Genomic DNA, 22,126 nt, shown 5'->3' with positions numbered 1-22,126 from the left:
AGATTTGGGCCGCAGAGATAAAACCTGGCCGTGGGTCCCGATGGGGAAATCTGGAGCGGACCCAGCGGGGTCGCAGGGTCACTTTCCAGCTGGGTCCAAAGCTCGGGGCTTTATGGAGGGAATGGATTTCACAAACAGGCTCTGGGTTTCCGCCTCTGAAATGGAGGGTCAGGAGGCGCAGACAGGGAAAGGCCTTAGAGGACAGGCCGCAGGCCTAGAGGCGGCCTCATTCCATGGCCTTTTGGGACAAAGGTGGGCCCAAGTAGGCCTGAAAAGTGGCGGCGACTGGAGCAAGGCCACGCAGGCAACGAATAACTGGGCCGGGCCTCGATTTCCCGGTGAATACTCAGACAGACATGGGGCTGCCTCTGAAAGTGAGGCCCAGGGAGGGCTGGTGGGCGCCGGCCCCCTTTTCCCACTCCCCACACTCTCCCCAGGCTCTGCCGGCTCTGGAGGTGGCTTCAGGCCTTGTCTGTGAGGCACGAGGAGTCTGGGAGGAGGGTTGGGTGCGAGCCTGACGCTTTCCAAACAGAGCCAGAGGGCCGGGAGTTGGGCGAGTTTTGACAGGTTTGGGGAGCCCCTTCTTGTCAGACGCTGGCTGAGCCGCTCAGCTGCTAATCCAGGAGCCCCAGAGAAAAATCAAAGCGGAGCAGCAGACGGCAGCTGGGTCACGGGGGTGCCCCAGCAAACCCTTCTGGAATGCCCTGATCTTTGGGCCTTTGAGAGGCCGTGGAGCTGGCTCGGAGGGCAACAGCCGGGTGTGAGGGCCGCCGGCACCTCTAGACACAGCCCCACTGCATGTGATGGCGCCGCACAGACCCTGGAGCAGAGTCTATCAGAAAGGAACAGAAGGGGGAAGCGGGGTGGCTTTGTGGATGGAGAGCCAGGCCTAGAGACGGGAGGTCCTGGGTTCAAATGTGGCCTCAGACACTTCCTAGCTAAGGAGGAGCTACAAGAGGTGTATTTTAGGCAAAGAAAGACAGCCAAGGCAAAATTTCAGAGATGGTAGATGGCACTGGACAACGGCAGGGAGGAAGGCAAACCAATAAGATGTGAAAAGTGGGCTGGAGCCAGGCTGCAAATCTGGCTTTAGGTATGAAGCTGAGGTGTTGGTTAGTCATCTTAGAGGTGATCGGGAACGGCTGAAGATTCTACCCCTCCGGCTTTGATTTTCTCTATCTGGAGAGCCAAGGCTTTGGGGATGACCCCCAATGTCCTTCTGGTTCTAAATCTTAGGAGATGCGGCAGCATAGAGGGTAGCTCCCAAATTTAACTTGAAACCCCCATTCCTAGAATCCATCATCATTTATTTAATCCTTTGGTTTTTCATTCATTGAAAAACACATTAAAACCCCCACAAAAACAAATCCTCACCTTCCATCTTAGAATCAATACTATGTATAGGCTCTAAGGCTCTAAGAGCAGTAAGGGCTAGGCAATGGCAGTCAAGTGACTTGCCCAGGGTCACACAGCTGGGAAGTCTCTGAGGCCACATTTGAACCCAGGACTTCCCATCTCCAGGCCTGGCTCTAATATCCATTGAGCTACCTTCTTGACTCAAGATATATGGTATTATGTTGAACCCAGGACCTCGTGTTTCTAAACCTGGCTCTTTTAAATTTTGATTTTAGAATCCAATGTCATTTATTTAATCCTTTGGTTTTTCATTCAGTTAAAAAAATAATTAAAATCCCCACAAAAATAAATCCTTATGTCCCATCTTGGAATCAGCACTGGGTATTGGTTCCATGGCAGAAGAGCAGTAAAGGCTAAGTGATTTACCCAGGGCCTCACAGCTAGGAAGTATCTGAGGTCAGATTTGAACCTAGGTCCTCCTTTTTCTAGGCCTGGCTCTCAATCCACCAAGCCACCCAGCGATATAGAATTTATAAATTATCTATAAAAGAATATATTTATGCACAAATATATATTTGTAATTAAAATATGATATAATTTATATAGAATATTTATAATTTATATGCAATATATTTTAATTTGTATATATTTATAATTTATATATAATATATTCTTATAATTTATGTATAATAGATATAATTTAGATATAATATATACTTATAATTTAGATATAATAAATATAATTTATATATAATATATACTTATAATTTAGATATAATAAATATAATTTATATATAATATATACTTATAATTTATATATAATATATAATTTATATATAACATATACTTATAACTTAGATATGATATATATAATTTATATATAACATGCATTTATAATTTATATGTAATCTATTTATAATTTATGTATAATATATTCATACTTTATATGTAATATATTTATAGTTTTGATATAATATATTTATAATTTATATGTAATATATATTTATAATTTATATGTAATATATTTTAATTTAGATTTGATGTATTTATAATTGATATATATACTTATAATTTATATATAATATATGCTTATAAATTAGATATGATAGATATAATTTATATATAACATACATTTATAATTTATATGTAATCTATTTATAATTTATGTATAATATATTCTTTATATGTAATATATTTATAGTTTAGATATAATATATTTATAATTTATATGTAATATATTTTAATTTAGATTTAATGTATTTGTAATTGATATAATATATACTTATAATCTAGATATAATGTATTTATAATTTATCTATAATATATTTATAATTTATATTTATATAATTATAAAAATTGTATGCCCCCTGCTTCCTCTTTCATCCAGTGTTCATTGCTCAAGGACCTTCAGGTTAAATAAAATATACATAATTCAAGACTTTCTATTAGGATGGAAAGGATGCTAGATCTGAAGTCAGAGAATCTGGGTTCAAATCCTGGCCTCAGCTTCCGCGCCTATAAAACGAGGAGCCAAGGTGGCTTCTCAGGTTCCTTCCAACCTGGAATCTGATTCTCCGAGAGGATGCTTTAGTCCCTGGTTGGGACTCTGAAGGGGGGGGGGGTCCTTTGCAGGGGTGGCAGTGTTCAGGAAGTGCTTCCCAAAGGAGGTGGGGCAGCGCCTCACCTGGGAGTGAGCAAGCTCAGCGGCACACACCTGGACTCGGGCTGATCCGCCCTGCACACGGAATAGAGAGGCAAGCTTGGCTCATCAGGGCCCACAGTGGCACACCACACCACACCCATGTTTGGGGAATTACAGCCAGCTGGGCCCTGGGCCCTTCTGACATGCCCCAGGGAGCAGCCAGACTTGACTCGGTCCTGAGAGACGCACACCTGGGAATCAGGCAGAGAGGGGGTAACCACCCCCTTCCCAGAGGGCTGGGCATCGAACACCGTGTGCCCTGAGACAGGCCTGGGCACACCTGTCAAGGCACAGGCAGCACTCCTGGCGGTGCCAAGCCATCGCCGCCCTGGGGCATCTTCTGGAGGCCAGGTGGGGTCTCCTGCTCTCTGCAGCCTCCAGGAAGGTGACGTGTCTGACTTTGAACCTCCGCTCTGCTGTCTGCTCTCATCTGCATGACCTTATCCCGAAGTCACAGGAATGAAGGGGATGGACCAGAGTATTCCTAAGCTCTCTCCCATCTCTCTCTTTAGACCAGAGGCCGTGTGTCATAGAGTATGCACTGCTGGATCTGGAAGATTTGGGTTCAAATCTTGCTTAGCGCTGTGACCTTGGGCAATTCATGTAGCCTTATTCTTGTTTGCCTCAGTTTCCTGAGTTGTTTTTCTTCCTTTTTTTTTGTTCAGTCATTTTCTGTAGCAAGGCTTAAAAAAATAAACCAATGGTTTTAACTTTTGACCTAAAAGGATGCTATTTGCACTTCATCTAAATTGCCACATACTCTTATTATCAACTTTAGGAAATATGTGGTTAAGTAAAGTGAAATTCTAGAGCTGGATTTTTGGCTTGTTTATTTTATGGTCATTGAGGACTAGTTGTTCATTCTGTTTGCCTCAGTTTCCTCATTTGTAAAATGAGCTGGAGAGGGAAATGGCAAACCCTTATGGTATCTCTGCCAAGAAAACCCCAAATGGGGTCACACAGAATCAGACAGGACTGAAATGCCTGAACAACAATATGGTCCCTTCCAGTCCTAACATTGGTACAGCTAGAGAGTAGCTGGAGTTGGAAGATCTGAATTAAAATCTAGCCTTAGATACTTAGCTGTGTCACGCTGGGTGATTCCTTTTGCCTCAGTTTCCTCATCTAGAAAATGAGCCCAAGAAGGAAATGACAAATCATGTCAGTATCTTTGCCAAGAAAACCCCAGATGGGGTCACGAAGAACCAGAGTGAAATGATTGAACAAGAAAAAATAAGGATAAGGCACCAATCACAGAAAGTCAACTTCAGACTTAAAGGAGAAAAACAGTGCTACGTAGATGTCAGTTATGGTTACCAATGTGATAGAATGGTCATAATAATATAGAATGTAGGGAAATGGGCAAAAGGGACACTCCAGTGAGTCTGCTCCATCCCCAACCCTTGGTGCCTACCTCATGATCCTGACTAGACAGCAGGTGCTTACAGAGCTGGGCCAGGGAAGAAGGTGGCTCTCCCTTCCCCATCCCTTTCCCCACCTTCCTCCCTTCGGACTGTCTCTTACCGGCCTGATTCGAGGATCATAAGACTGTGCAGGGAAAAGTGCTTGTCTGGTCTAATCTTCTCTACACCTCAGTACTTCAGAATTAGAACCTTAGCAACCTATAGGCCAACCCAGACCTGAATCTCTTATACAAAACCCCAACAAATGAGCCTTCATCCTCCACCTGAATATCTCCAGAGTGTGTGTGTGTGGGGGTCCTAAGGTGGAGGAGGAATTCGGCTTCTAGTAAGCCTTTCCTAACATCAAGCCTAAATCTGCCTCCTTGTCATTTTTAAATAGGAGGAAGAAACTAGATTTGCCCAGAGGCAATGACTTGTCCAGGGTTATTCAGATGGCAAGTAGCAGATGCAGTACATGAACCCAGGACGTTGGACTCCCATGATAGAGCAGGTCTATTTCACCATGAGCACAGTTTCTCCATTCATTCATTGATTCATTCATTCTTCCATCCATCCATCCATCCATCCATCCATCCATCCATCCATCCATCCACCCATCCATTAAATCATTAACTCAACAGGTATATTTAAGCTTATTTAAATTCATGCTCACTGTGTGGCACAAATTGGTCTTGCAAAGACGAACAAGAAACGATCTCAAGGCAATCATTGCCAAGTACTGCTGCTCCCCCGGAGCCGGCACTACCGTCCACATTTATACTTTGATACCCCAGTGCCTTAGGGTCAATGATCACCATGGCTTCCACAACGGGAGGTTGCTATCATTGTCTCTCTCTGCTCCCCCAACTCCTACAGACAATTATAAATGAAGTTCAGAGAAGTGAGTTCATTCGTCCAAGGTCACACAGCTAAGAAGTTGGGGCTCAAGGCAACAGCAGAAAGAAAACTGGATCGAGTAGTCAAGGGATCTGATTTCAACTCTATTTTTCTACCTGCGTGACTTTGGACAGGTCACCTCTATAAAACTGCGTTTCCTCAGCTTTAAAATAAGGGAACTGGATGAGTTTACTTTTAAGCTCTTGTCTAGTCCTAAATCAACAATCAGATAAACTTGGGGGTTCTGGAATCCAATTCTAAGGAGCTTCTGCTGCTCTTTTAGAAAGGATGAAGCCTCCATTTGAAAAAAGCCTTTAGTACTTTGAGTAGGTGGCCTTCAAGGCTAGGAGTGGAATCTTTCCTGGTCCATCCTGAGCATTCATCAGGGGGAAGGGAAGGGAAGGGAAGGGAAGGGAAGGGAAGGGAAGGGAAGGGAAGGGAAGGGAAGGGAAGGGAAGGGAAGGGAAGGGAAGGGAAGGGAATGAACCTCTGTAAAAGGCCAACGATGTCCCAGACACTGTCCTTTATGTGTTACAAATATCCCATTTGATTCTCACAACAACTCTTGAAGGTAGCTAAGTATGTGATTATTATCCCCATTTTACAGTTAAGGAAACAGAGGCAGACAAAGGTTAAGTGACTTGCCCCAGGTAACGTGACTAGATTTGACTGCAGATCTTTCTGACTCCACTGTACCTTCTTTCTTTCTCCTCAGCTATTCTTTCCTTCCTTCTCAGGAATACAACATTTCCTATCCTCCTCACTCCCCCCTACCTATTTCTTGTCCAATCATTTTAGTATTGTCCTACTTTAGTGACCCCATTTGGGGTTTTCTTAGCAAATATCCTAGAGTGGTCTGCCATTTCCTTCTTCAACTCATTTTACAGGTGAGGAAACTGAGGCACATAAAGTTAAGTGATTTGCCCAGGGTCACACAGCTGGTAAATATCTGAGGACAGATTTGAATTTGGGTCTTCCTGACTCCAAACCTGGCATTCTATCCACTGTGCTACCTAGCTGGCACCCCTCAGTTACTGGTCTCAGTTTTTCAAAGTACTTCACAATCACTGGTTTATTTGATCCTTGGAACCACCCCAGTGCACGGTCATAGCTTTAGCAAGCTATTTGTCCGAGGTCCAACATCTAGAGAGTGGTCAAGTTAGGAGAAGAACCTCATTCCCTCAGCAGTTCTCTCACCAATGACTCGCCTTCAGAAGGGCGAGAGAACCTATGTCTGTGGCTAGACCAAAGCAGGTCACCATGCCAAGAAGGTGTAGCCTCATCCTCTCTGTGCATCATTAGCTTGCACCCATCATGGCGAGCCCTGCTCTCTCAAGGGGATTTTCACTGGTGGTCCCTCCTGCCTGGAATTGTCTCCTCCCTCAACTCTGCCTCCTAGCTTCCTTCCACTCTCAACTAAAGTCCCACCCTCTGTAAGAGGTCTTCTCGGGGGCAGCTAGGGAACACGATGGATAGAGTGCCAGGCCTGGAGTTAGAAGGTCCTGGGTTCAAATCTAACCTCAGATACTTCCTAGCTGTGTGACCCTGGGCAAGTCCCTTGACCCCCATCACCCAGCCCTTACTATTCTTCTATCTTAGAACTGATATTAAGATAGAAGCTAAGGGTAAAAAAAAAGTCCTGGGGGCAGCTGGGTGGCTCAGTGGATTGAGAGCCAGGCCTAGAGACGGGAGGTTCAAATCTGGCCTCAGACACTTCCAGCTGTGTGACCCTGGGCAAGTCACTTGACCGCCATTGCCTAGCCCTTACCACTCTTCTGCCTTGGAGCCAATACACAGTATTGACTCCAACACAGAAGGTGAGGGTTTTATATATTAAAAAAAAAAGTCCTCCTCAATTCCCCTTAATCCCTTAATGCTAGTGCCTCCCTTCTGAAGTTATATCCAATTTATCCTGTTTGTACACAGTTTGCCTGTTGTCTCTCCCAACATTCTGTGAGCTCCTTGAGAGAAGGAACTATCTTTTGCTTTTCTTTTTAACCCTGCAACTTAGCACAATGTGTGGTATAGATGATAAATAAATGTTTAGCAACTGACTGACATAGACTTTAATGAGAGAACTTGAATTTGAACCCAGGTGCCCTGATGACAAATCCAGTATTCCAATGCATGACATTGCCTCATTATTCTCTAATCATCTTCCTTCCCTTCTCTTTCCTTGCCTTCCCTTCTCTTTCCTTGCCTTCCCTTCTCTTTCCTTGCCTTCCCTTCTCTTCCCTTGCCTTTCCTTCTCTTCCCTTGCCTTTCCTTCTCTTCCCTTGCCTTTCCTTCTCCTCCCTTGCCTTCCCTTCTCTTCCCTTGCCTTTCCTTCTCTTCCCTTGCCTTTCCTTCTCTTCCCTTGCCTTTCCTTCTCTTCCCTTGCCTTCCCTTCTCTTCCCTTGCCTTCCCTTCCCTTCTCTTCTCTTCCCTTGCCTTCCCTTCCCTTGCCTTCCCTTCTCTTCCCTTGCCTTCCCTTCTCTTCCCTTGCCTTTCCTTCTCTTCCCTTGCCTTTTCTTCTCTTCCCTTGCCTTCCCTTCTCTTCCCTTGCCTTCCCTTCTCTTCCCTTGCCTTCCCTTCTCTTCTCTTCTCTTCCCTTGCCTTCCCTTCCCTTGCCTTCCCTTCTCTTCCCTTGCCTTCCCTTCTCTTCCCTTGCCTTTCCTTCTCTTCCCTTGCCTTTCCTTCTCTTCCCTTGCCTTTCCTTCTCTTCCCTTGCCTTTCCTTCTCTTCCCTTGCCTTCCCTTCTCTTCCCTTGCCTTCCCTTCTCTTCCCTTGCCTTCCCTTCCCTTCTCTTCTCTTCCCTTGCCTTCCCTTCCCTTGCCTTCCCTTCTCTTCCCTTGCCTTCCCTTCTCTTCCCTTGCCTTTCCTTCTCTTCCCTTGCCTTTCCTTCTCTTCCCTTGCCTTCCCTTCTCTTCCCTTGCCTTCCCTTCTCTTCCCTTGCCTTCCCTTCTCTTCTCTTCTCTTCCCTTGCCTTCCCTTCCCTTGCCTTCCCTTCTCTTCCCTTGCCTTCCCTTCCCTTGCCTTGCCTTCCCTTCTCTTCCCTTGCCTTCCCTTCTCTTCCCTTGCCTTTCCTTCTCTTCCCTTGCCTTTCCTTCTCTTCCCTTGCCTTTCCTTCTCCTCCCTTGCCTTCCCTTCTCTTCCCTTGCCTTTCCTTCTCTTCCCTTGCTTTTCCTTCTCTTCCCTTGCCTTTCCTTCTCTTCCCTTGCCTTCCCTTCTCTTCCCTTGCCTTCCCTTCTCTTCCCTTGCCTTCCCTTCTCTTCTCTTCTCTTCCCTTGCCTTCCCTTCCCTTGCCTTCCCTTTTCTTCCCTTGCCTTCCCTTCTCTTCCCTTGCCTTTCCTTCTCTTCCCTTGCCTTCCCTTCCCTTGCCTTCCCTTCTCTTCCCTTGCCTTTCCTTCTCTTCCCTTGCTTTTCCTTCTCTTCCCTTGCCTTCCCTTCCCTTGCCTTCCCTTCTCTTCCCTTGCCTTCCCTTCTCTTCCCTTGCCTTTCCTTCTCTTCCCTTGCTTTTCCTTCTCTTCCCTTGCCTTCCCTTCTCTTCCCTTGCCTTTCCTTCTCTTCCCTTGCTTTTCCTTCTCTTCCCTTGCTTTCCCTTCTCTTCCCTTGCTTTTCCTTCTCTTCCCTTGCCTTCCCTTCTCTTCCCTTGCCTTTTCTTCTCTTCCCTTGCCTTCCATTCCCTTTCCGTCCCTTCCTTTTTTTCCCCTTCCCTTCCTTTCTATTGTTTCCAAGGCTGAAAAGTGGTATGGACTAGGCAATGGGAGTTAAGTGACTTGCCAGGGTCACACAGCTGGGAAGTGTCTGAGGCCAGATTTGAACCCAGGACCTCCCGTCTCCAGGCCTGGCTCTCCATCCACTGAGCCACCCAGCTGTTCCTCTCTAGGCATTTCTTGGGTGAACCCTGCCTTCCAGCTAGGTGCCAGGCTTCTTGAGATGTCAGACCTCTCAAGCAGAGAGGCTGCCCGATGATGCACGAGACAAGGGACAGCATGCCGACGTGGAGAGATGATGGAGGAGGGGGAGGCCTGGCACCTGGCTTCAGCGCTTACTCTCCCTGTGATCATGGATCCTAGGATTCCACCGGAAGATCAGAGCCCCTCAGAGCCCAGCTAGTACTAGGTACAGCTCCTGGAGAGCAGGGGCTGTTTTATTTCTGTAGCCCCAGTATCTGGTTCAGAGCAGGTTCTTAAATAAATAAGGCCAAGGGAGGCTTGACTTGTCTGAAGTCATGCAGATAGTATTTAGAGGTGGGATTTGAACCCAGGTTCTCTGCCATGTGCTTTTCCAATGGCTGGGCAAATTGCTTAACTGCCACTGTAAAAGAGGGACTAACAAAACCCCTAATACTGATCTCAATGATTTTTTGGAAGTTGAAAAGGGATAAAATACGGGGGGGGGGAGCAGTTTGATGGCTCAGTAGATAGAGCTTTGGGCCTGGAGTCAGGAAGACCCAAGTTCAAATGTGGCCTCAGATACTTGCTAGCTGTGTGGCCCTGGGGAAGTCACTGAACCCTATTTGCCTAGCCCTTAGCATTCTTCTATCTTGAAATTGATATTAAGACAGAGAATAAAGTTTATTTTTAATCCTTATCTTCTCTCATAGAATTAATACTAAGCAATGGGGGTCCAGTGACTTGCCCAGGGTCACACAGTGAGAAAGGGTCTGAGGTTAGATTTGAACCCAGAACCTCCCATCTCTAGGCCTGGCTCTCCATCCACTGAGCCCCCCAGCTGCCCGCCTGGCTCCGAGCCTTCCGAGCCACCTGGTTAATAACCTCATGGACAGTATTGGCATGCTGCTGCACACAGGGACACAAAGAGTTGGACACGATTGAACGACAATACTGGGTGTCCCAAAAGTTTTAGTGCGGCGTTAAGCTCGAATGCCTTACAATTACTGTAAGACTTTTGGCATAGCCTCTTTATAAAAGTGCTCCATAAACTCCAGTGTTATAGACATGCAAACTATGATCGTGGTTTCTTTTCTTTTTCTTTCCTGCTTGGGGTGGGGGAGCTGTCCTGTCTCCTTAGCCTTGCTCTGTACACATCGGAGCAGATCGTGATTCAGGTTCATCACCGTTTATCTGGCGAGGGCTGGACTGGAGGCCCTCGAGGTCCTTCCCAGCTCGGAGAGTCTAGTCCCCCTGGAGTCTTTGAAACATGTGGAATGCCTGTTGATTGACCTCATCCTGGAACCTGGCCAGGAACCGAGATGCCAATGTTCAGGGCAGTGTAGCCTCAGAAACCTTCCTGTGGCCCTGGCTAGTGGAAGAAGGATCGCCGGCTAGGCATCTGCTGCTCCACAACCTGACCCACCTGCTGGCCCCAGAGAACAGGTTTGCCAGCCTCTGCCTCAAGGGCTGCTCCCTGCTCCCATAAACTTATGGAGATTGGACTGCTGAAGTTCCCCAGGACCCACTGAGCGGCTGTGACATGGCTGGGAAGTGGGAAGGGACTTCTGCTTTAGAGGATGGTCCTGGGGTGTGTGTGTGTGTGTGTGTGTGTGTGTGTGTGTGTGTGTGTGTGTGTGTTAGAGAGAGGAAGAGAAAGGCAGACAGACAGCAGACAGGAGAGAGAGAGAGACAGAGAAAGGGAGGGAGGGGGAGAGAGAGAGAGACAGACATACAAAGAAAGGGAGGGAGAGAGGGAGGAGAAAGACAGACAGGAGAGACAGAGAAAGGGGGGAAGAGACAAAGGGAAGGAGGGGAAGAGAGATAGAGAGACAGACAGAGAAAGGGAGGGAGAGAGAGGGAAGAGAAATACAGACAGACAGACAGGAGAGAGACAGAGAAAGGGGGAAAGAGACAAAGGGAAGGAGGGGGAGAGAGATAGAGAGACAGACAGACAGAGAAAGGGAGGAAGAGAGAGGAGGAAGATAGATAAAGAGGGAGAGAGAAATAGAGAGGAGAGAGACAGACAAAGGGAGGGGGGAGAGAGAGACAGACAGACATACAAAGAAAGGGAGGGAGAGAGGGAGGAGAAAGAAGACAGGAGAGACAGAGAAAGGGGGGAGAGAGAGAGACAGACAGAGAAAGGGAGGGAGAGAGAGGAGAAAGATAGATAAAGAGGGAGAGAGAAATAGAGAGGAGAGAGACAGACAAAGGGAGGGAGGGGGAGAGAGAGACAGACAGACAAAGAAAGGGAGGGAGAGAGAGGAGAAAGATAAAGGGGGGAGAGAGAGAAATGGAGAGGGGAAAGGGGGAAAGAGAAATAGAGAGGAGACAGACAAAGGGAAGGAGGGGGAGAGAGATAGAGAGACAGACAGAGAAAGGGAGGGAGGGGAAGAGAGAGACACACAGAGAAAGGGAGGGAGGGGGAGAGGGAGAGAATGTGGGGTGTTGTAGTGCCCTTAGTATCCCCACAGGTTCATGATTCCCAGATAGAACAGAAATTGACATTCAGTGGCAGTGGGAAGAACTCTGACTTGGCCACAGAAAAACTAGAGGTTGGTTCCTGAATTGCTCACTTTTCTATGTCACTTGGGACAAATCACTTTCCTTCCTCTAAGCCTCAGTTTCCTCGTCTGTAAAGTAGGCAGATAAGGATTTATACTACTTAGCCACTCTGGTCAGAGGGATCATGGGACTGAGAAGTGGAAAGGACTTCGGAGATCATTTCATCTGGCTGTAGGAAAAGTGCCTCCTGAGTTAAAAAGCCTTGCAGAAACGCCAGTTAATATTGCTTCCATGTTCTTAGGAGAGCCCCCACTCCAGCTGGCCAGGCTGCAGGCGGCCCTTGACTCCTTGATGAGACGCCCCAAACAAACAAACAAGCCCTGAGAACACTGACCCGGGAACCCCCACTCTACTGTGGAGGCCGGAACTTTGCCTACAATGGTGACAGACCTAGGGCTCTTGAGGCACTGTCCCTGGAAGCCCCCACCCAGCGCTCAGTCGTGGGGGTGTCCTCTTCTGGCTTCAGAGCTTTGCTATCCAGTTCCCACCCAGCTGGGGGTGGGGTGAGGGGATGTATGGCGCTGCCCTGGGTTTGTGTAAGCACCACAGGGCAGCTCCCGAAGTGTTAATCAAATTAGGAATCCAAGAAAAACAAAACTGTCTACCAGCCACTTGCAGCCTCCCCCAGGCTCTGCCCCAAGTGGGTCTCCGGAGCAGCTGGGAAAGTTCCACATCACCTCAGTCCCCAAACTCCCCGGTGGCTCTGACCCCAACTGAACACAACTCCTTCCCAGCAGGCCCGGCAGGCCACAATGACCTCATAGCAACAGCCAGTGGACACTTAAGGCAAACTCATGGGAGACGTTTGTTCTCCAGTCTTCATGCAGAGAGAAAATTTTTTTCCTCTCTCCGCGGTCTCCATGGAAACCCCAGGCTACACTGTTGGCTATATCCCCCCTTTAGTCCTCGGATCAATATTGGGGTCTAGGCTCCCTGGGCAGCGAAATAAAACAGGACTGGATTAATGCTCGCAGGTGCTGCTGCATCTGGGGGAAATGGGAAGGGGGGGGCAGATGCCAGGGTGGAGGGAGAAGAGGAAGGACGCCCCCCTCCTCTCCTTGCATTGGCCTCTTTCCCCAGACAAGCTCCAACGCTCCCTCCCACCCCGAGCGCGGTGACCCTCCAGGGATCTCTGCACCCCCCCCACCCCCGGGCAGGGATATGGAGAGCTACGTTCCTCCAGGGGCCCAGCTACAAGCTTGGGGGCTGGTGCTGGTATTGGGTGTGGAGGTCCTTCTCCCATTCCGGCCAGGCCGTGCACTCCTTGGGGACAGGGATTCAGGACCAAACCTAGGTCAGCAACATCTCCCCCGCCTTTAGGAAATTGTGCTGGCCCCAGCCCGGCCCCCTCCCCCCCTCTCCGCCGGCCCCTCCGGGCACAAACACGTCCCTACACGCCAGCTCTCTCTCTCGCGGGCTGCCGGCGGCTGCACCTCATCCCGAGCACAGGCAGCTCCTGGGGACTCTTCTCGGGATTAACCTGCTCTTAAGTCCCGGAGCCTTTCAGTAATTGACTTTCCCAACCGACCTGTCAGAGCCCAGCCAGCCGAGCCCCAGCCGGAGAGGGGAAGGGCAGGGGACCCGCAAGGAGGAGGCGGGGGCAGTCGGGAGAGCCGAGCCCCAACTGCCTGGGACGGGAACCCCGTCTCCCAGCCCCAGCTGCCATCTCCCACTCCCACTCTCCGCGCTCCCCCGGCTCCAGCTCCGGCTCCTCTCCGGCTCGGGGCTGCTCAGGCCGACAGCGGCCCCGAAGGGCCGGGGTGCCCGCTGGTGGGGGGCAGGCGGGAGAGAGTCTGGAGAACACCTGCTCAGAGCAGTGCCGGCGGCCTAGGTCCCCAGCCCCGGTGCCGGGTGCCCCTCACCGCCTGGCACCACCCCGCGCCCGCCGGCTCCTGCTCTGCCGTGCCCTGCCGTGCCCTCCGAAGCCCTGCTCAGAGACTTTCCTCACCCCCAGCCCCACTTACAGCCAGTTGCTGGCGGCGGCCGAGAAGACAGCGAAGACCAGGAGGCGCAGGGAGCGCAGGCAGGAGCGCGGACTCATCGTGCAGCCGGCCCCCGGCCCGGGCAGCGGCCGTGCTGGGACCCTCCCGTCGGGGCTGCAGGTGGGCAGCCCGCGGGCTCCAAGTCGGAGTCCGGGAGCCAGAGCCGGGGCCGGGCCGGGGCCGGGGCCGGGGCCGGGCAGGGAGGCAGAGGAGGGCAGGGCAGGGCAGGGCAGGGCAGGGCAGGGCAAGGGGCGGCGCGGCGGGCGGGGCGGAGCCGGCCGGGCCGGGCCGGGGCCGGCTAGCAGGCGGGCGGCGGGGCAAGGGCTGGCGGGGCGCTCCGGAGTCTCTGCACTGCTGCGCTGATCTGCGCTGCGGGCTGCCCGGCGGCTGCTGCGCCCGCTGCCCGGCTCCGCGCCGAGCCGACTGTCAGCGCAGCCCCAGAGTCCTGAGATGCGGCGCAGGAGGGAGCCGGGAGGCGGGCGGGGGGGCGGGCCGGGGGCGGGCCAAGGATGGGGTTACCTGGGCGGGCCCAGCGGCCCGGGACACCCCCCCCGGGGGGCGGGCCGGCCCGGCCCGGGGTTGGGCACGCTCCCTGCTCCCTCCGTACCCGGCCTCCCTCTGGGCCCGGGGGTCAGCGCGGCCCGGGCCTCGGAGCCAGACCCGGACGGTCCGCGGCGCCCTTAGCTGCTGCTTCCCCTTCCTGCTCCCCGGGCCAACCCGAGGCCCCAGGGGGCTGCGACACAGCTTCTCCAGCTCCAGCCAGGGGGAGCAAGGGCTGGCTGGCTGCGCTTTTTTCTGGGTGCTCTGGGTACCCGGGACTCGCAGCCAACCGGGCACGGCGGCGTCCCAGCCCTGAGCCCTTCTCTAGGTTCGCAGCCCTCCGCTGCCCGTTTTCTCACGCTGGAATGGAAGGGGACACTCGCTTTCAATTCAGAGGGCCTCGGTTCAGATCCCAGCTTTGTCGCTTATTCCCTGTGGGACCCCCAGGCAAGTCATTTCCCTTCCCAGGGCTTCATCTTCCTTATTTGTAAAAGGAGGGATTTGGCCTAGATCTGCGATTCTAAGCCTTGTTTGTGCCGCGGACCCCTCCGGCAGGCTGGGGAAGCCTCTGCAGCCCTTCTCGCAATAAGCTCTTTCCATACATCCGAGAAAAAGCAGAGATTCCAAAGGAGAGCGGTAATATGGAAAACAATGATCAAAGGAGTTTTTAAAAACCACATTCACGCGAGCGCCGCGGATTTATTCCCCAAGAAGCGGATCCTTCTCCCGAGCAGTTTCTCAGCCCCCTCACTTGCTTCCAGCTTTTCCTTCTACGATCCCATATACTTGGACTTTCCAAAGCTCTTGGGACCGGGACCCCTAGGCTCAAAGGGCCCGGATGGGACAGTCAGAAAGAAGGTGAAGGTTGTTCAGGACTTGGTTCCCTCCTCTGTAAATTGGGGGCGAGGGGGCGGGGCGGGGCTAGGGCTTAATAAATGCTTATCGATCAGCAATTGATAAGCCCTAAAATTTCCAAGAGGCCCTTTTCGGGTCTGATATTCTGTATCCTAAGGACTAAGATGATCTCTTTCCTAAGGACCGTTTGGACCTTTTGGGTTCTAAGAAGCCTTCTCTGCTGTGGGAAAGGCCTTTGCAGAGCCCAGAGTTGCCTACTTAGTACAGGGGGGAAAAAGACCCAGAAGGTCTGGGTGATGGGAGAAGAGGGAGCCGAAGGGTCCCAGCCTCTGCCTCCCTGGGTGACCTTGGCTCCCCATCTCGGAGCTTCCCATTTATCCATCTGTCAAATGGAAATCACAACACTTTCTAAGGCAGTGAGGTCATAGAGGAGCGGGAGAGAAGCTTCTGGAGAAGGACAGCCCGAAGTGCTGGGGACAGTGTTCTGTTTGGTCTGAGAAGTTAATAAATACCATAATGGGATGATAATTATTCTTTGGGCCTCCCATGACACCTTCCCGGATTATTCTCCCCCACATCGATCTCTCCCCTCTCTGAATCATTCGACTGGTGACATAATCACATACTTCCTGCACTTTCAATATAGTGGGGGAAAAGCATCGGTCTCTAGAATACTCTAATATTTCTACAAAGTTTTCTAGGTCCTGTTGTGCCTTGTGATGTTAGGCACAATACTGGGGAGGTCTCTGGCCCTCAATTGTAAAATAAAAGGGTGGGATGTGTGCTTCCCAACTGGTCTTTTCCCCTCAAATTCTTTTCAACAACAACTACAACAAATGTATTGGGATCTCCAGGGTAATTTAATATACTTAATTTTCTGCAATTATTTGCAATGTAAGATACCATTAAAGAGTTTTTAGTGGGATCATCCGGGTGGTTCAGTGGGTGGAGAGCCAGGCCTAGAGAGGGGAGGTCCTGGATTCAAATCTGGCCTCAGACACTTCCCAGCTGTGTGACCCTGGACAAGTCACTTGACCCTCATTGCCTAGCCCTTACCACTCTTCTGCCTTGGAACCAATACACAGTATTGATTCTTAGAGGGAAGGGTTTAAAAAAAAAGAATTTTTAGTGCTACCCCTGAGAACCTTTGAATTTTCATAGAATTTCAGAACCACTCAATGGGAACTACTAAACTGGATGATCTTGCAGGTCCCTTCCAGGACTAAGAGTTGGGGGTATCAAGCAATCTGGGATAGTGTAGTGTTGAGTAAAAGGAATGGGCAGCATCTTTTTAGTTGAGACCCTAGGTGGCACAACGGAATCAAAAGTCAGGAAGAACTGAGTTCAAATGTGACCCGAGTCACTCACTAGCTGTATGACCCTGGGCAAGTCACTTAACTTCTCTCCCTCAGTTTCTCAATTGTTAAAAAAAAACCCAGAGAGAGGGCAGCTGGGTAGCTCAGTGGATTGAGAGCCAGGCCTAGAGATGGGAGGTCCTAGGTTCAAATCTGGCCTCAGACATTTCCCAGCCACGTGACCCTGGGCAAGTCACTTAACCCCCATTGCCTAGCCCTTACCACTCTTCTGCCTTGGAGCCAATACACAGTATTGACTCCAAGACAGAAGGTGAGGGTTTAAAAAAAACTTAAAAACCCAGAGAATAATAAGTTAATAAAATAAAATAATGAAAGCACAAGCCTCACAGGATTGTTATGAGATACTATTTCTAAAGTGCTTGGTACATAGTAGGTTCTTAATAAATGCTTATTCCTTTCCAGTTTGAGTTACCTTCATAAACCTCATTTTCCTTATAAGCAAAGAAGGGACAATCATCATTGCCTCAGTCAAGGGGGTGTTGAGTGGTAGTATGGTGGACGGAGCTGAAAGGGAGTCAGGAAGACTTGAATTCAAAACCTCCTAGTTATTAGCGGGGTGTGGACTTGGGTAAATCACATCAATTCTCTCAGTCTCAGTTTATTTGTCTCTGAAATGAGTGAATTGAACAGGATGGCTTTCAAGGCTCCTTCCAACTTTAGCTGAAGAAGTCTACACATTCCAGTGGATTGGTTGAACCTTGTGTTTACTTTGGAGAAATAAGGTGGTGTAGTGGTTAGAGCACTCAACGTAGAATCAAGAAGATTTAGATTCAATCTAGGCTTCGAGACACAGATAAATAACCTCGTTGTTGTTGTTTCTAACATTTATTTTTTATTCACCTCTTCTTTCACCTTCCCACACCATAGAAAGCATCATCTGCCAAAATATATAGATTAGATCTTTCACGTTTCCACTTCTCAGTTCTTTCTCTGGAGGTGTACATTCACAAGTTATTTTTCAAATATTAAATCTGTAGATATGAATATATATATATATATATGTAACGATCTCTTGGTGCGACTCATTTCACTCTTCATTATCTTGTTTTTTTAATTAATCTGATCATCATTTCATTAGGCACAGTAGTATTTCATCACAACCATATACCCCCATTTATTTAGCCATTCCCCAGTTGAAGGATGCCCCCTTGGTTTCCAGGTCTTTGCCTTTACAAAGAGAGCTGCCAAAAATATTTTGGAACCTATAAATTCTTTTTCTTTTTTTTAAATTTAATTAATTAATTAGAATATTTTCCCATGGTTACAAGATTCTTGTTCTTTCCTACCCTCCCCCAACTTCCTTCTGGTAGCTGACGCACAATTCCTCTGGGTTTTACATGTGTCATTGATCAAGACCCATTTCATGCCATTGATATTTGCACCAGGGTAGTCATTTAGAGTATCCCGATAGATTCTTTTTCTTTTCCCTGATCTCCTTGGGAACTAGACCCGGCAAATGACTATTTAATGTCTAACTTTTTGTGGCCTCATTTGGGGTTTTCTTGGCAAAGATATTGGAGTGGTTTCCCATTTCCTTCTCCAGCTTATTTTACAGATGAGGCAATAGAGGCATATAGGATGAAGTGACTTGCTCAGGGACATACCCCTAGGAAGTATATGAGTTCAGATTTGAACTCAGAACCTTCAGGCTCAGTGCTCTATCCATAGATGGATCATTTATCTGCCCTCAACTTGTTTCCCCCTCATAAAGGTAATAAAGAGGGTTGAATAGTAATGATATTTATAGCACTTTAAAGGTTTTTTTAACCCTAATTTTTATCTTAGTGATAATTCTAAGTCAGAGATCAAGGGCTGGCCAATGGGGGTTAAGTGACTTGCCCAGGGTCACACAGCTAAGAAGTATCTGAGGCTAGATTTGAACCCAGGACCTTCTGACTTCAGGTCTGGCACTCTAGCCACTGAGCCATCTAGCTGCCCCCCCTTTAATGTTTTGAAGCCTTTTACATATTATCTCACTTGATCCTCCACTAGACAATGTATCAAAAGCACTTTACAAAGCGTAGAGCTCCATATAAGTAAATCCAAGCCATTAATACTTTTACTTGAGTCCCTCCCAGCCCCCAACTAGAGTGTATGTGCCTAGAAGGCAGGGAGCATGTTTAGGATTCATTTCCCCCCTCAGCGAGCCCTGAGCTAACACTCAAAGGAGACAGGTTGAATTTCCCCAAGCTTACCCAAGAGGCCCGGTGGCAAGGCCAAGCAAAAGGCAATTAGGGTGGCATTTCCCAGCAACATATGCACTTGTCCCATGTTATCCCTGGATTTGTCCTTTGGCTCCTCCAGCCAGTCTCTGGTATGACTGATTAGCACCCAGGCTGGTAGGCCCCTTCCTGCCGCCAGAGCAGAAATGAGCTCAGAGGGTGTGGAAGAGGGGCAGGACGATGATGGCACGTCACTGTTGGCCTTCCCCAAAGAGGGGCTGCTCTGGGCGAGTTTCCACAGCAGCCAGCAACCTACAATAATAAAGCCTTCCTCATCACTTTTGAAAAATAACCCCCCGGAAGCTGAGAACCAGGGGGGGAAGTCATTGGTAATCAGCCCTGATGGGGAAGAAGAGCCATTCAGGCTAATTCAGTAAACTATAGGAATTAGAAAGTGGTTTTATGGGTATCACAAGATCATAGGATGTGAAATCCGGAAAGCACTTTAGAACAGAGAATGTTGGTCTAGAAGAGTCCTTAGACCAGAGAATATTAGAATGAAGAATGCCAGAAATGAGAGGGATTGTAGAACCCAGGATGATCAGGAAGGAACTCTGGAACCCAGAATGTCAGAGCTGGGAGGGAGCTTAGAACAGGGAATGTCAGAGCTGGGAGGGAGCTTAGAACCCAGAATGTCAGAGCTGGGAGGGAGCTTAGAACCCAGAATGTCAGAGCTGGGAGAGCTTAGAACAGAGAATGTCAGAGCTGGGAGAGACCTTAGAACCCAGAATGTCACAGCTGGGAGAGACCTTAGAACAGAGGATGTCAGAGCTGGGAGAGACCTTAGAACAGAGAATGTCAGAGCTGGGAGAGACCTTAGAACAGAGAATGTCAGAGCTGGGAGAGATCTTAGAACAGAGAATGTCAGAGCTGGGAGAGACCTTAGAACAGAGAATGTCAGAGCTGGGAGAGAGCTTAGAACAGGGAATGTCAGAGCTGGGAGAGACCTTAGAACAGAGGATGTCAGAGCTGGGAGAGACCTTAGAACAGGGAATGTCAGAGCTGGGAGAGACCTTAGAACAGAGAATGTCAGAGCTGGGAGAGACCTTAGAACAGAGAATGTCAGAGCTGGGAGAGACCTTAGAACAGAGAATGTCAGAGCTGGGAGAGAGCTTAGAGCAGAGAATGTCAGAGCTGGGAGAGACCTTAGAACAGAGAATGCCAGAGCTGGGAGAGACCTTAGAACAGAGAATGTCAGAGCTGGGAGAGACCTTAGAACAGAAAATGTCAGAGCTGAGAGAGAGCTTAGAACAGAGAATGTCAGAGCTGGGAGAGACCTTAGAACAGAGAATGTCAGAGCTGGGAGAGACCTTAGAACAGAGAATGTCAGAGCTGGGAACAACCTTAGAATGGTGAATGCTAGAATTGGGAGGGATCTTAGAACCCAATGTCAGATGTAGAAGGAACCTTAAAATGTAGAACTTCACAGTTGGATTTGGAGCTAGAAAGAAACTTGAGAGATAATTTAGTCCAATTCCCTCATTTTATATAGGAGAAAACTGAAGCCAAGCAGGTTAAGTGACGTGCCAACACAAGCCACACAGGTAGTAAATATCAGAACCTAGACTAAGCTGAATGGCTCCTGGATGGGAACAGTGAATAGACCAATTTGGTTGGGATACATGCATGCTGGGCAGCAATGGGAGATAAGTTTGGAAAGTGAGATTAGGGCCAGACAGTGGAAGCCTTGAATGACCTTCTGAGTCATTATCTTTTAGGACTTATTAGGGAGCCAGTGGAGGTTGCAGAACAGGGAGCTGGCCTGGCCCAATCTGTATTTTGGGAAGATCATGTGTATAGGTGGTATGTAGGATGGACCAGAGGAGGGAGGGATTGGGCAGCAGGGAGACCATCAGATCATAGAATTGGGTGGGAAGAGCCATTAGTTCAACCTTCCTCCTCCTCTGAGAAAAACAATTTAAGTGACTTACCCCAGGGTCACATGGCTAGGAGGTGGCTGCCATCATCCTGTTAAAGCTGATGGGATCCAAACTAGAGATGACAACCAAGGGAATGGAAAGGAGTAGGATGATAATTTTTCATCTCTGGAATCCTAGCTCTCAGAATGAAGCCTCTACTGTTGTTGGTGTTCCATGTTGTTCAATCATTTTTCAGTCATGTCCAACTCTTTATGACCCCATTTTGGGTTTTTTTGGTCAAGATACAAGAGTGTTTGCCCATTTCCTTCAGCTCATTTTACAGATGAGGAAACTGAGGCCAACAAGGTTAAGTGACTCGTCCAGGGCAGCACAGCTAATAAGTGTCTGAGGCCAGATCTGAACCCACTAAAGATGAGTCTTCTAATTCCAAGCCTATCCGTTGTGCCAAGTACTTGTCCCAGTTGCACAACTAGGTACTTAATAGATGTTTGTTGAATTGTTGATTTGAGAAATATTTAGAGAAAGAATCAACCAGATCTGGCAACGTGACTTGGTTATAGCGAATAGAGTTTGAGGCGTGAAGAACTCGGAGCCTTCATTTCCTCCCTTGAATAACGATGGGGTTGAACAAGCCGGTGTGTTGGTGTTGGGACGCAGCAATGAGGAGCTCAGGGTCCCACTGTCCGTTTGGACCTCGCGGGGCACATCTAGAATATCGTGTTCTGTTCTGGGTGCCCGGGACATGAACGAGCCTGGGGACACAGAGAGGAGGAGCAGCCAGGAGGATGAAGAGCCCCGAGATCAGGAGTGAATGAACCGAGAAGCTTGGCTTGGATTGGAGGAGGAAAGACTCCGGGAGAGCCATGCGTGTTTGAAGGGCTGCCATAGAAAGATGGCACAGCCTTATTCTGCTTGGCCTCAAAGGGCAGACCTGGGAGCAGTGCCCTGTGGTGGCCAAAAGTGGAATGAAAAGCTTAAGGAGGTGGTGGAGGCCACTCTTTGGAGTCTCCAAGCAAAGGTGGAATGATTCCATGTGGGTCAATTGCAGAGATTTTCTTCAGGTACGAACTAGATAACCATTGACTTCTCTTGCACAGCTCTGCGATTCTGTACTAGGGAAGGTTCCTTCTAAATCTAAATCCTAAAGTCCTGTAGCGTCCCAGGGCAGTAAACACATCATGAATTGGCATCATGTCATTCTTTGCACTCTTCTCCCCAGTGCCAACCCCTGTGCCTGGCATATAATGGCCACATAGGAAATGTGTGTTAATTGATCAGTTGATTTCATTAATATAATTTAACTAAATGGGGCTGTGCCTGGTGAGGTTCAAGGGTTTGGGTCAGAAGAGTACAACGTCAGAGGGCCGCTGGGTGGCTCAGTGGATGGAGAGTCAGGCCTAGAGATGGGAGGTCCTAGGTTCAAATCTGACCTCAGACACTTCCTGGCTGGGTGACCCTGGGCAAGTCACTTGA

At 48.9% G+C, this 22,126-nt stretch overlaps 1 protein-coding gene across 1 annotated transcript in view; it reads right to left on the bottom strand.

The window, feature by feature from the left end:
• WNT4 (Wnt family member 4) overlaps window positions 1–14,189 on the bottom strand; it is a 62,103-nt gene extending 47,914 nt beyond the window's left edge. Inside the window, exon 1 of the mRNA XM_056795612.1 lies at window positions 13,763–14,189. Within this exon, the coding sequence (XP_056651590.1) occupies window positions 13,763–13,839 (77 nt within the window). The 5' untranslated portion in view covers window positions 13,840–14,189. The remainder of the gene's footprint in view (window positions 1–13,762) is intronic.
• Window positions 14,190–22,126: the final 7,937 nt, after the last annotated feature.

Source organism: Monodelphis domestica, chromosome 4, assembly GCF_027887165.1.
Source record: "Monodelphis domestica isolate mMonDom1 chromosome 4, mMonDom1.pri, whole genome shotgun sequence".
Lineage (NCBI taxonomy): Eukaryota > Metazoa > Chordata > Mammalia > Didelphimorphia > Didelphidae > Monodelphis > Monodelphis domestica.
The sequence above is the reverse complement of the archived record's forward strand: the minus strand, read 5'-3'. Positions and strand labels throughout refer to the sequence as shown.